Source organism: Microcebus murinus, chromosome 1 (genome assembly GCF_040939455.1).
Source record: "Microcebus murinus isolate Inina chromosome 1, M.murinus_Inina_mat1.0, whole genome shotgun sequence".
In the NCBI taxonomy this organism is placed as follows: Eukaryota; Metazoa; Chordata; class Mammalia; order Primates; family Cheirogaleidae; genus Microcebus; species Microcebus murinus.
In genome coordinates this window covers 4275446-4288390 of record NC_134104.1, presented here as the reverse complement: position 1 = coordinate 4288390, position 12945 = coordinate 4275446, and the positions used below count along the sequence as shown (strand labels likewise).

Below are 12945 nucleotides of genomic sequence, written 5' to 3'. Positions count from 1 at the left end.
CCACGCAGACCTCTGCTGATCACTCGGGGCGCCGCGGGGACGAGGAGGGGGGGCGGGCAGGAATGGGGGGCAGCGCCCCGGCAATGGCTCGGCGCGCCGCCAGACCCCGACGCGGAGAGCGGCCGACGATGCTCTTGGCGAGGGGCGGCGCAGGCTCGGAGACTCGCTGTGCTGCTCGCGGCTTTTGGGGGGCTCCCTCCCCTCCTCGTTGACCCCCGATTCACCCCCGACAGCTCCCGCCCCTGCGGGCCCAGGGGACACCCGCGGGCCCTCCCGCGCGCGGGCCCAGGGGGCCAGTCCAGGCCCTCGCTGCCCCTTTAAGGGTTCCCGAAACTTTCCCCCCTGGTAGCAGCTGAGCCTCGTCATATCCGTTGGCCGTGGCCGCCGGGCGCCTCCCGAGGAAATTGGGGACTTGAGTTTCCCGGGGAAGAGGCGCGGCCGGCACGGCGGGGGTGGGCAGGGCGCGCGCGGGGGACCCCGGCGGCCCGCGCCCCGCGCTGACCTTGGCCGCGGGGAGGGCTGGGGGGCAGGGCCGGGCCCTGCGGGGCAGCCGCCGCCCGCCAGAGGGGGCAGCGGCAGAACTTGCCCAACTTGGCGGCGCGCGCTGGGCGGCTCCCGAGCCTCCGCCTCCGCCCCACCTCCCGCGCCTCCTCCCCTGGGTCCTCCTCCCGCCGCGCCGCCGCGGGTCCCGGAGCGCGCCAGCCTGCCCCGCAGCCGGCAGCCCGCAGCCCGCGCGCCGGCCGAGTCGCGGAGCCGCCGCCGCACGGGACGGGCCGCGCGCGCCCCTGGGGCCCCGCCGTGGGCATGGGCGCGCTGGCCCGGGCGCTGCTGCTGCCGCTGCTGGCCCAGTGGCTCCTGCGCGCCGCCCCGGCGCCCGCGCCCGCGCCCTTCACGCTGCCCCTCCGCGTGGCTGGAGCCGCGAGCCGCGGGGCTTCGCTCGCCCCCGGGCCCGGGACCCCCGCCGCACCCCGCGCGGACGGCTTGGCGCTCGCCCTGGAGCCCGCCGGCGGCGCCGCCAACTTCTTGGCCATGGTGGACAACCTGCAGGGGGACTCCGGCCGCGGCTACTACCTGGAGATGCTGATCGGGACCCCTCCGCAGAAGGTAAGTGGGTGGGCGCCCCCCACCTTCCGGGACCCGCCGCCCTGCGTCCTCCTGGCTGCAGCGTGGGCTTTTCGGGGGACCCGTGGGGGGAAAGCCCAGAGTTGCCTCCGTGTGGCTTAGTGTCGCCCCAAAGCAGCAGCTGTCCCCGGAGAAAAGATCGGGGAACGCAGGGACCCGGGTGGGCCGGGGAGCGGGGCGCTGGCGCGTGGGACGCGGCGGCTGGCAGCCCCCGCCCGGGGCGCAGCTGGGGGTGTGCGCCAGTGTTTCAGAACTTGTCCGCTTCCCCTTCCGCGCGGCCGGCCGGGCAGCCAGAGGAGACCTGTAACTTGCTTCCAACGTGACTTCCTTTTTGTGAGCGACACCACCTTCCAGCCGCAGACGGTGCCGTGGGCATCGGGCGAGAAGCTGTTACTCGGGGGAAATCACCTTGTATGAATATCCCCGCTTCTGCCCCAGTGCTGTCTCATTGCTAAAGAGGCTTGTGGCCAGCTTCCAAAGGCGCAGTAGCCTTTAAGGGAGATTTATGCTGGAGCTCAGCTAAAAGCAACCCGGTCTGAAGTGGCCAGCTCGCTGCCCTGGGGCGAGCAGGGCTTCCTCTGCGCCCGCATGCCTTGTCCGAGCTGGCGAGCCAGCCCCTCCTCGCTGGTCCAGCCGCCCTGCCCTCCGCACCGAGCGCTGCATCCACGCGCGTGTGTGAGAAAGTGGGAAATGCAGTCCAGCCACGGGGAAAAAATAGGGGTGAGCTAGGTGTCCGGGGACAGAGTGTCTCCCGACTGACAAAAATAAATCCAAACAGCTTTCTTTCTCTCTTTCTCTGATGTTCATTTATTAACACTTTTTGTAGTGAGAAACAGATGTTCCCAGGCATGCTAATCTTTAAAAAACAAAAAGCAGAAACAGGAGTAGATTCGGGCCCCCTTCCTCCTTTGAAACTACCCAATCTAAGTGGGATTTGAAGTCAAGTTTTGTCATCAACTGGATCCACTGTATGAAGATACTTTATTTTTATTTTTAACGTTGTCATTTGGGTTTTAATTCAGCTATGATTCCCCCATAAATAGAACATACTCATGACTTTTGTATAATTCTAATTAAATTATTCAAGACTTTAAGAGGAAAGACATGCCATGCTAATTCTTTTAAAAAAGGAAACTGCTGAATAACTTCTGTAGTTGTTTAATTAGTAAAAAAAAAAAAAAAAAGAAAAGAAAAAAACCTTCAAAAGCGTATTCTGCGCTAAACTTTGATTCTAGTTGCCTTTCATCTAAGTGGTGGGAAGCCACGTGAGTGGTCTTTGCCGCTTCCCAGGGTGGGGAGTGGGAGGGAGGGAATCGAGTCAGCTGAGCCAGCTTAACTGGACCTCAGGATGCTGGTCTCGGTCAGGCTGCCACGTGAGAACATGTGCCTGCCTGGTGGTGAGAACCCTGCAAATGTCGCGGGCGATTGAGGAAGAACCGCTTTTGCGGCCTACCGATAATCTTTTGGAACAGGCCTCCAGCGGCTCCCCACCGGAGATGTGAGCCTTAATTGAAAAAAGCTCGTGCTGGTTTTAGAGTGGAAGGGAATGCTCTCCACTGAAAGTAGACTTTGGCAGTTGGAGGGCTGTGAAGCCCCGAGGCGCCCCCTCCAGAGGCAAGTGGAAAGGGAAGATCTTCAGGAAGAGCTAAGAAAATACGCTTGGGCTCTCAAAAGAAAAAAAAAAAAAAGCTTTCATAAAGAATAGCTTGCCTTTGTTAATTAATTCAATGACCTTTACTTGAAAATGACGCTTAATTAATCTAATTAACAGGTAAGCATTGAGTGCCTGTGCTCACACCTACACCATAACCAAGGAAGTGGTTTGCCGAAGATGATCTCTCAAACATTAGCATGTTTCCAGGGAGGGCTCCTTTTACAAAAGCAGATTTAACTTTTACATTTGATGGAGAATGAAATATTCTGTACCTCCTTCCTGGCTTGACTTAGCGATAAGCTGCTTTGTAGCAAAATCCATGTGTACCATCTTTCCAAATGCCTACTGCAGACTCGGGCTCCAGTGCCTAGCGCATCAGGGTTAGCTTCTTGCCTGTCTCGCCCTGAAATGTCTCTGACCACCAGCAGGGTGCCGGCAGCAGTGAGGTGACTTCTGAACCTTGGAGTGAGTTTTCCTGCTCTATTAATGGCCAGGAGTCATGCATTTATTCTCTGCTGATTCTCTGAAGCCTAAAATAAAAATTGCTTAGGTGGAGAGAAAAATGGAATTGTAAATTCAAGCAATAAATAACCAAGAATTTTTCAAGACTTAAGTAATGGTCATAGACGTTTCTGAGACCTCTGGGTGTGGCAAGCACTGTGCTGTGTGCTTTCCCCTGGAGTCCCCACAGTGTCCTCCTACCCCTCCTAGTTTGCATTGGGGCAAGGGAGGGGAAACAGAAGTGTGGAGGAGTTGAATGACTTGCCAGGGCAAAGGGCAAGAAAGTGGGAGAGCCAGAAATGGGACCCAGGGAGCTGGGACCCAGGGAGCTGGATTCCAGAACCCACGTTCTGAGCCACCAGGGAAATAATGACTCTCTTACCCTCAAACCTTCTGATCTCTTTGGTTTTGGCCTCAAACTCCACTTTCCAGCCCAGGATCCCTGAACCTAATTGTACCCCAAAGTGTTAGGAACTTAATGTAAGTACAACTAGGCCCTCCTAAGCTGCCTCCCATCTCCTCCTGCCTTTGCTGCTGCCTTAATGAACAGCAGAACAAATCCTTGGATCCAGGTGTGCACGGGAGGGGACTTGAGAAAGGACATTCGCCAGGAACAAGAACCCCGCAGGTCCCTGTCTCCTACGGGAAACCCAACTGTTGGATGTGCACTTGTTCCCCGTGTGCTTTCATCGTGAGCTGGGGGGCCATTGTTCTGCCCGACTACTCTGCACGGCGCCCGAGCAGAGCCGCAGGACCCTGCGCTGGTGGGCAGGGCCGCGTTGGCATGGAGATGAGCCCTGGGCTTGTGCGCTGATCCCATTATGTGACTTCTTTCCAACAGTAGAGAACCAGCATCTGCTTGAACCATGCAATTTGGTCTTGTTAATAATAATAACGGTCTTCTAAAGTGATTATAATTACAGCAATTTCCATTATTAAAAAAGACTTTCATGCTAACACAATAAATCCAACTGAAGATAGGAAAAGCTCTTCAGCTATGTACCTGGCTGTGGCTTCAAAAGGGCTTTTGGGGTTTCTGATGAAAGATTTCCTGTCATCTCCACTAATGTGGATAACACAGACAGGGAAACCCTGTTCATATCTAAACATTTGACTGTAGAGAGCTGACAGATTATTTTGGTGGTTCACATTTTAATCATGATGCATTTAATTGTGATGCATTGATCACCAGCCTCTCAGTGCACAATTATTTGGAAGACTTGGGATTGAAAGTATGCCGAGCATGTGCACTTTGAGAGTGTGCTTTCTTCAGAATAAGCCGTCTGGTGTCCCAAAGTGATATTAAGCCAACTGCAGGTGAGGCTGGAAAAGGGAAGGCCATGGCCAGCAAGAAGGAATTTACACTGGAGCCACCTATGATGGTAAACTATTAAGAACAATGGAAAAAGAAACGATTACTGAGATTGAAAGAACAGGAAAGTCAAAGATGGTTTGCCTGCAGCCAGCTTCTCTGAGTGAGAAGCGAAAAGCCCCTGGCCCTTGGAGAAGGAATCTGTCATAGGCGCGATTACAGAGGACGGGGGCAGGCAGCAAGGAACCGGCTCTAGACAACAGGAGAGACGGGGTCTGCGGAATAGTTAACCACCGATTAATAGCCAGCCTTTATTTCTTGCTTGTTGGGAGCTGAGCCTTTTGCAGGGCTCTCCTCTTTCTATCCTCACCGCGTCCTGTGAGGTGCACGCAGTGACTTGACTTAATTTTCAGGTGGGAGAACTGAGGCTCGGAGAGCTGGAGTAATTTGTGCGAGGCCACACTGGTGAGGGCTGAGCGGGGATGTCAGTCCAGGTCTGCCTAGTTCCGAAGTCTGCGTGCCTCACTGCTCCAGACACGCCACTGTTTCAGTTACAGTAACTTTGTTTCAAAAGAACCATCTTGGTGCTCCCGGGCATGATTGGTACCTGGAAGGCAGCCTGCGCTGATCCCGGGTCCTGCACACTGCAGTGTGTCACCCGTGGCCGTGGGCAAGGAATTGAGCTCTCCCAGCTTCTCTTTCCTCAATGGTTGCTCATCTTCTAAGCTCTATTGCTTTCCTTGGGCCACTGTAACAAATTGCTACAAACGGGGGCTTAAAACAAATAGAAATTTATTCTCTCACAGTCCTGCAGGCCAGAAGGTCATGGAGTCAGCAGGAGCCGTCTCCCTCTGCAGGCTCCAGGGGACAGTGCCTCCCGGCTGCTGTGCTGCCAGCGTTCCTTGGGGTCCCTTGGCTAGTGGCTGCATCACTCCAATCTCTGCCTCCATTTTCAAATGACGGTCCCCACCCTATGTGCGTCTCCGGGGCCAAATTCCTCTCCTCTTGCAAGGACACCAGTCTTTGGTTTAGGGCCCACCCGAACCCAGCCCGGCCTCGTCTTGACTTGGTTAAACACCTGCAAAGACCCACTTCCCAATTAAGGTCACGTTCACAGGTCCCAGGGATTAAGATGTCAACATATCTTTCTGGCGGGGACACAGTGTAACCCACAGCCGATTCATTCTCTGGATTTTCCCCCTTTTATTCTGTCTCACTTTTTAATTGTCGATAATCTCAGTTTGGGATTCAAGTGGATTTTCAGTAAAGGCAGCAAGCACCTGCTGGCTCCGGCCGGCCGCTGTCTTGGCACCCAGCCTGTGGCAAGGCTGTGCCCTGGGGACTGGGGCAGCAGGAGGGGAGGGTTCCTGCTGCTTTTCTGTGTCTCTCTGTTGTTTCCCCCACTCGAGACTAATCAGTTAAGTCTTGAAGTGTCTCGTGCCACGTTTCACCGTTTGTCTAGAATTGCTGGAATTAGTGTGTAAAATGGGAGAAATCCTTCCAACTTGTGCCAGCTCAGAAAAATGATATTTAAGTACCTGTGAGTAACAAATACTCGTGTTGGCAACAACACAGACGTGGGCAGCGTGGGTATGTCGTGTTTTAAAGACACTGTAAGGCAGCCCCCTTATCACTCAGGACATAGTTAATGAGAAACAGACACTTTCCTCCCAGCACGTCTGCCCACCATGCCTGGCCTGGCCTGGCCTGGACGCCTGCTGGTCTCCTTTGTTGTGGGTAGTTGGCATAACGACCTCTTGGCCACCCTTTCTTGCTGTTCCTCCCTGAAATGATTCCCAGAAGGGCCAGGCTAGCTGCTGTGATGCGTGATTTCTCACTGCGGTGGTGGCACCGGCTGTACTGGACCTGGAAGAGGAACTAGAGGTGGGGTTTCTCCCTGTCCCCCGGCACCTGACAGCATGCCTGGGGCTTTGTTTGATGTCTCAGCCACTGCGGAGAGCAGGCCAAGCCTCTGCACCCTGAATTCAGGGTCCCCCAGTGCTGAGGGGAGCTGGAGGGCTGGTAGCTGCCAACTTGCCCCCCAGTGATAAGGGGGCACAGCAGGAGCGGGGTGGGGTCCTCCACGCAGGTGAGCAGGGTACCTCTCCGTGTGGCCTCCGAGCCTCCTTTCATGACCGGCCTCCATTCTGCTTGCCCAGCCTTGGCCAGACACTGGGGCTCATTGTCCGTTGGTGACAATAGACACTGCCTGGAGCGCAGCACACCTGTGAGGCCGGTGGGTGGCCCGTCTCACCTTCTGTGACTTCTCTGGCTGTGAACGAGTACCTGTTTATGGTGGAATCCCAGGAAGGGCGCGTGGCACCTGTCCCAGGCTACTTTCCCAGCCTGCGAGACTGTGTGCGAAGCTGGCTGGGTGCCCCTCTGTCCTCTCCTGACCCAGATGGACTATTTGATATTTTGCCTGTTGCTACTCAACAAAAAACAGTCACTTTTTCCCTCTTAGAATTCCCAAAAGAGGAAAAGGTGCTTTCGGAGAGCCAACATAGCTGCAGGAAGGCGACACTCCTGCAGGTTTGCTCTGAGTTAATGCTTGCTCGCCAGCACTGGGCGCGGGCTGCGTGCTCTCAGACTTTTATTATACGGCAATCATCTGCCGCTACCATTTCAGGAAGACGGAGAGGAGTGTCGCAGACGGAAGCGGGCAGTGCCCTGGGCCAGCTCCGTCATTCCAGCGAGCCATAAAGGGAGGTGGGAGCGAGGCTCTTCCATTTCACACCAGACTGAGAGGCGGCAGGGTGGAGAATTTATACCTGGCCTGCCGGAGGCGACCTCGTGCTCCAACTGCGGATCACCAGCCTCTCAGCCCAGCGCTCGGGGAGCGGCCTGGGCGGCGCAGGGTGGGAGGCTGGTGCGGCTGGTGCGGCGTGCAGCCATGCAAGCTCCCCCGTCACACACACCAGGGAACACGGCTCATAAAGCAGCCCCTCGGAATTGCATGCCGTGGGGGGAGAGAAGGTGGAAAGCACTGAATCTATTAATAACAGTCTTCCAGGTACCAGTGACGTCAGGATGACACTGTCTGACTCGCTGTCGATGTGAGACCCGGTGCCGGAAGGGAGCGGCGTGCATTCCAGAGCTTTCCCGCTGCATCCTGCTGCCTCCTGGGCAACTCCCTGAGCTCTTTTCCCAATCAGGGGAGCCACTGGGAAGCGCCCAGAGCCGTGTGGTTTGCTCAGTGGTCGGGGAATTCAGTGCTTTGGGTACTGATCCCAGATCTGCGACTCGCCAGATGTTGGGTACTGGGGAGAGGTCATTTAACCTGTCTGAGCCTCGGTTTCCTCATTTGTCAATTAGGGAATTTGACCAACTGACCTGAGATTCCTTCTATTATAGACGCTCTAGCATTCAATGATTATAGTCTTTTATTTAGCAGAACTTTCCCTAGCTCTGATGGGGTTTCTTTGCCCGCAGACCGGTCTACTTCGGTGCTGTGCAGCTGAGTCACCTGGCATCTGCTGAGGTGCAGAGTCTGACCCAGTGTACCAGGGCAGAGGGGGTGCAGCCGCTGCTGGCTGACAGGCCCCATTTGGAGTCATTGCTTCTTTCCCTGAGCCCACTGGCTGTGGGAGAGACCAGGAGTGCCTTGCAGAGCTGGCTAGAAATACAGGTTGTTCTTGGGACCCAGTCCAGACTCACTGCGTGAGACCGTCTGCACCAGGGCCTGAGAATCTGCATTTGCTCGTATTCAAGTCCCCGTTAAGCAGCCAGCTGGCTCCAGCCCTTAGACGCTATTTGGAAGCCACTACGGAGGCCAGATTTCTCCTCTGCCCCGCGGTTTCCTGTGCAGAACGGGCATGTTCTTTCATCTTCCTACATGCTGTTCTTTGGTTAAGTGTTTCCCTTCTTTTTGTCCGTTTAGAAAATCTCTACCTCCAGCAGATTGCGTTCCAGAAGCTTCCTGTGTTGGGCAGGTAGGAAACAAAGAGTGTGTTTTCTCTGGGCATCTCATTCTCAGGCAGTGGTGCTCCAAGTCTCAAAATCTCGGTGCTGAGAGCATCTTTTTGAGACTTCCAGTCTGTCGTGGAGCAACGATTTGTAAATCAGCAAAAATGAATTACTAGGAAAACAAAGTGAAAAAGAAAAAGACATGCAAAGTACAAGCGCTGTGCTTACCGTTGTTAGACTGAGCAGAGACCCCGTTCTTCACGCTCACTGCCGAGTCTGCAGCTCCCCGGGCACTCCGCGCTCACCTGGTAGCCTGGGTCTCGAGCCGCCCTCCACGGAGGGCACTTCCTCCGAGAGGCAGCCCAAAGCAGCAGTTGCTGCTAACCGTTCCAGGAACAAATGTGTTTTGCTGCCTCCTCCCTTTAAATGAGACAGTGAGGTTTTGTTTATGATTTTTTTTTTCCCCTGACAATGCCAAAAGGAAACGTGATCCTATGGGAATCCGTTTTGCTCTCTGGAGTGAGCCTGCCTGGGGAATATTGAGGCTGGCCCCAGGACGCAGAGATCCTTTTTAGCGAGGTATTCTCAGGCTAGAGACCGTCTGCCTGCATCCCCAGTGCCTTGTAGCTCATCCCTAAAGGCCACTGAGATGCGACTCCATCCAGAAGTGGAACATCAGCACAGAGGGGGCAAGAAGGGCAGAGGATCTCACCTGTCAAAATAGATACTCTGAAAATCCGAGTGCTAAAATAAGGCAGGCCTCCCCTCCCAGCCCCCTTCTTCCTAGTCTCGACAGGACCGCAGCCTCTCTTGCTGCGGCCTATCCCGGCCCACGGCAGATCAGAATCAGAACGAGGAGGCGGGCCAGGGCAGCCACTGCATGGATGACGAGCCTGTAGGGTGGTGGGCAAGGTGTGTGCCCTGTCTACGTGTCCATCCCCTGCCCACAGGTGGGCACAGGTGAGACAGAGTGCGTCCTGTGGTCACTGAATGAGGCAAACCTGGGGTCCCCACTGCCCGGCTGGGCATCATGGCCCCATCTCCTGCACCGCCCCCCTGTCCCCCGGCCCTGGTCTGCGGAAAATTTGTCTTCAGTGAAACTAACACACCGGGCCGCAGAGCAGGAGGTGAGCGGCAGTGAGCAAAGAGTCATCTGTCTTTACGGCCACTCCCCATCCCTCCCATTAACCCCCATCCGTGGGAAAAATTGTCTTCCATGAAACCCGTCCCTGATGGCTAAAAGGTTGGGGACCACGGAGGTAAAGGGCGCGAGACCCTCAGCACAGCCCCAGCTGTGTGGTACGTGTTCCCTAAATCTTAGCTTAGGGAGAGAAAGAGGGGAAGACAGAACAGACCACCGGGAACTAGATCTGAGCGTCCGGGTCTGCGTTTGGAGGGAATCTGAACTCGGGCGAGCTAGGCTGTCCTCTGGCCCTCTTAGCGGGGGCGGGAATAGCGCTTTGCCCTGCCGGTGGCAAACAGGCTCAACTCCGTGGTCCTCTACTGAGGAGGTTGTTTCCTTCCAGGGGACGCTTGGCATGACCCGCCATGACACTTTGGGTTGTCACAGCTTGGGTGGGGCTGCTGGCATCTCACAGGCGGAGACCAGGAGTGCTGTTCCACCCTCTGCAGTGCACGGGATGGCCAATCCGGTCCCAAATGACAGCAGTGCCAAGGAGCAAACCCTGGTAACTTGACACCCAGCCTAGGGGTCGCTGCCCGGAGTGGTGATGGGAGAACATCTGGTAGAAGGATCTGCCCAGGGCGCAGGGTCGTGGCTGGCACCTGCCACCTCCCCGGTCTTTGCGGTCTGGTCTTGCTGCTAAGAACACATGGCTCTTCCCAGATGCAGGAAGGCTAGAAGAGTTAAAAATCACTTCTGCCAGAGTGAGGGAAAGAATTCTGAGCTAGACCCAAAGAATGAGTCTTTTATTCCTTTCTCGAGCGTATTTATGCAGCACCTCCTGCGTGCCGGGCCCTGGTCCCGGCCGTGGTGTGGCGGGCAGCGTTCGGCCAGACAAAGATGGTCCTTGTGTTCGCAGGACCTCAGTTCTTGTTAGGAAGACGGATTATAAAGAAAGCCAGCAGAAGTTTTAGATAAGTGCTGTGAGACAGCACAAGCTGGAAATGGGTCTGGGCAGAAGAAAGGGCGCTGGGAAGGGCTTCCCTGAGGAGCTGCAGTTCGAGCTGAGACTGGACCCAGCCCTGAGAAGTCAGGGAGTGAGGACTTCCCTCGGGGGCAGTGTCTGCAATGCCGGAGGAGCGGCTCTTCTTTTGTCTGAGACTTTTGCGTTGGGGTTAGATTTTATCCAAACAGAAAAGCCTTACAGAGAGCGAAAACAACATAGGACACCACTCGTAGGCAATTCGCGTGGGGGCATAGGTAGTGAGACATGAGTGGCCAGGAGAGTTTCTGAATTAAAAAGGAAGATTAATCTCACAGTGCCCGGGGAAGGTGGGGTGGAGGGGACTACTCAGGGTATTGGGTATATTTTTCAACAGTGTCCTTGGTCGGGTTTCCCCAAAGCGACCTGAGACAGCATGTGAGTGTGGTGGCGTATTTGGTAGGTGATCCCAGCAGTCTGGGCAGGAGCGCGTGAGTGACGGGGAAGGTGGCAGGTATGGGCCCCTGGGCGCACTCCCCCTGGGAGATAGTGTCAGACAGACTCCTCTGTCCTGGCTGGGGGGCAAGGCCTTTATCGCCCTCTCCTCCCAGTCGTGGGTAGAGGCCAGCTCCCCAGGGAAAAGGGGGTTAACTCGTCAGCATTTGTGGTGGGACAACTGGCCGGAGAAACCAGCCAGTAGAGTCACAGGTGCTTTGGTCACCTGGAGCCTTTAGGGTCAGGTGCCTAGGAATGGTGGGGCCAGCACAGTTTCCTGCAGCCATTGTGTGCCTGGAACCACGGTGGCTGGTGCATTCCTTTTATTCGAGGAATGAAAGAACTAGTACGCCCTACCATTGGATGTATTTGAGAACATCATTTCAGCCCAGGAATCACGAAACAGTTTTACAACAACTCTCCTTTAGAATCACTCCCTCCTTGTGTGATCCAGGATCTCACTCTGAAAGCCTGTGGGGGTCAGTCTGGAGTGTGCCTCTCACCGCTCTGTTGTACTTTGAACTTCTGGAAGGTGAAGATGTGATGTGAGCAAGAGAGAATGGTTGGGGAGCAAAGGACAATTGTGTTTAGAGACAGCCGCAAGACCTCCTTTGAAAATTGAGTGTTCAGGACATAAGGGCTTTCAACCCTTTGGAATGGCCGGTGCCTTGTTGACTAGCAGCTCAGCAGAGGTTACAAAACAGGTGGTAGATTCCTAATGCACTAACACGTGTAAGTACGTACAAGTACGTTTTCCAAAGAATAGCTCCATAGCTTTTGCACACATAAGAATTTATTATGCAATAGTTTGATTGTGTTCTATATGACATTCATTGTTAAGTACACACAAATATTTAAAATACATATATACTATTTTTTATCATTCTTTGGTTAGTAAATATATGCACATCTTGGCGTGACCCTGTAGTACAGGGGCAACTTCTATCATCCCACCTTCTTGTTCTTTCCATCCAAATAATTGAGAACACGATGTCGAGCGGGCTGGCTGGCCGCAGGCACACGCGTGCTGGGCCGTGTTTGTAGAGGGCGGAGTCCCTGTGTGCCCAACAGGACCCTCGCCTTCCGCTCCATGTCTGAGCTGGTGCCTCACTTGGGGTCCGAGTATGCCCAGTGACCCCCAAATGCTGAGGCAGCTGGGAAACCAAAGAAGGAGGAAGACAACCCAGTTTGTCATGAAGGTGATTTATTAGTGGACCTACAGACAGAAGGGTGGTCTTGGGCACGTGCAAGGCAGGTAGATCTCCACACTGCAGCCCCCCAGACCCAGGGCTTATGTCTGGGGGAAAAGCATACACGCTCTGGAAGAAATGTGCAGGTGGCTAAGAGGATGCTGTTGATGCCACAGTGCACCGGCATCTAGGCTTGTTTGGGAGGAACGGTGAGACTTGTAGAGTTTGTACAGGGTAGATCGGAGTTAGGTAAATGAAGGCCTGTGGGCCAACTCCGGCCAGCCACCTGTTTTTGTAAATAAAGTTTTATTGGAACGCAGCCATGCTGATTTGCTCACATATCACCTGAGGCTGCTTTTGCACTGTAGTGGCAGAGGTGAGTCCTTGAGACAGATATCGGACCACCAAAGCCTAAGACATTTACCCTCTGGCCCTACACCAGGGAAGTTTGCTGACCTCTGGGTTAGACGGTCAGGCTTCGAGACTAAGGAGGGAGTGGGAAGTGGCCAGCTGGCCCGAGGAGGGGGCGCCCACACAGGAAGTAGCAGGTGGGACATATCCAGGGACGGGTGTTGGGGGCTCAGGAGAACCCACTGGACACCCGCAGGAGGGAACGTTAGCATATGGACACCAGCCACACTCAGAGCGGACCGACCACTT

The 12945-nt window shown here is 55.0% G+C and overlaps 1 protein-coding gene across 1 annotated transcript in view; it reads left to right on the top strand.

Moving 5' to 3' along the window:
* The first annotated feature begins 665 nt into the window (after positions 1-665).
* The window catches only part of BACE2 (beta-secretase 2), an 81556-nt gene continuing 69276 nt past the window's right edge, over positions 666-12945 (top strand). Inside the window, exon 1 of the mRNA XM_012758538.3 lies at positions 666-1104. Within this exon, the coding sequence (XP_012613992.2) occupies positions 805-1104 (300 nt within the window). The 5' untranslated portion in view covers positions 666-804. The remainder of the gene's footprint in view (positions 1105-12945) is intronic.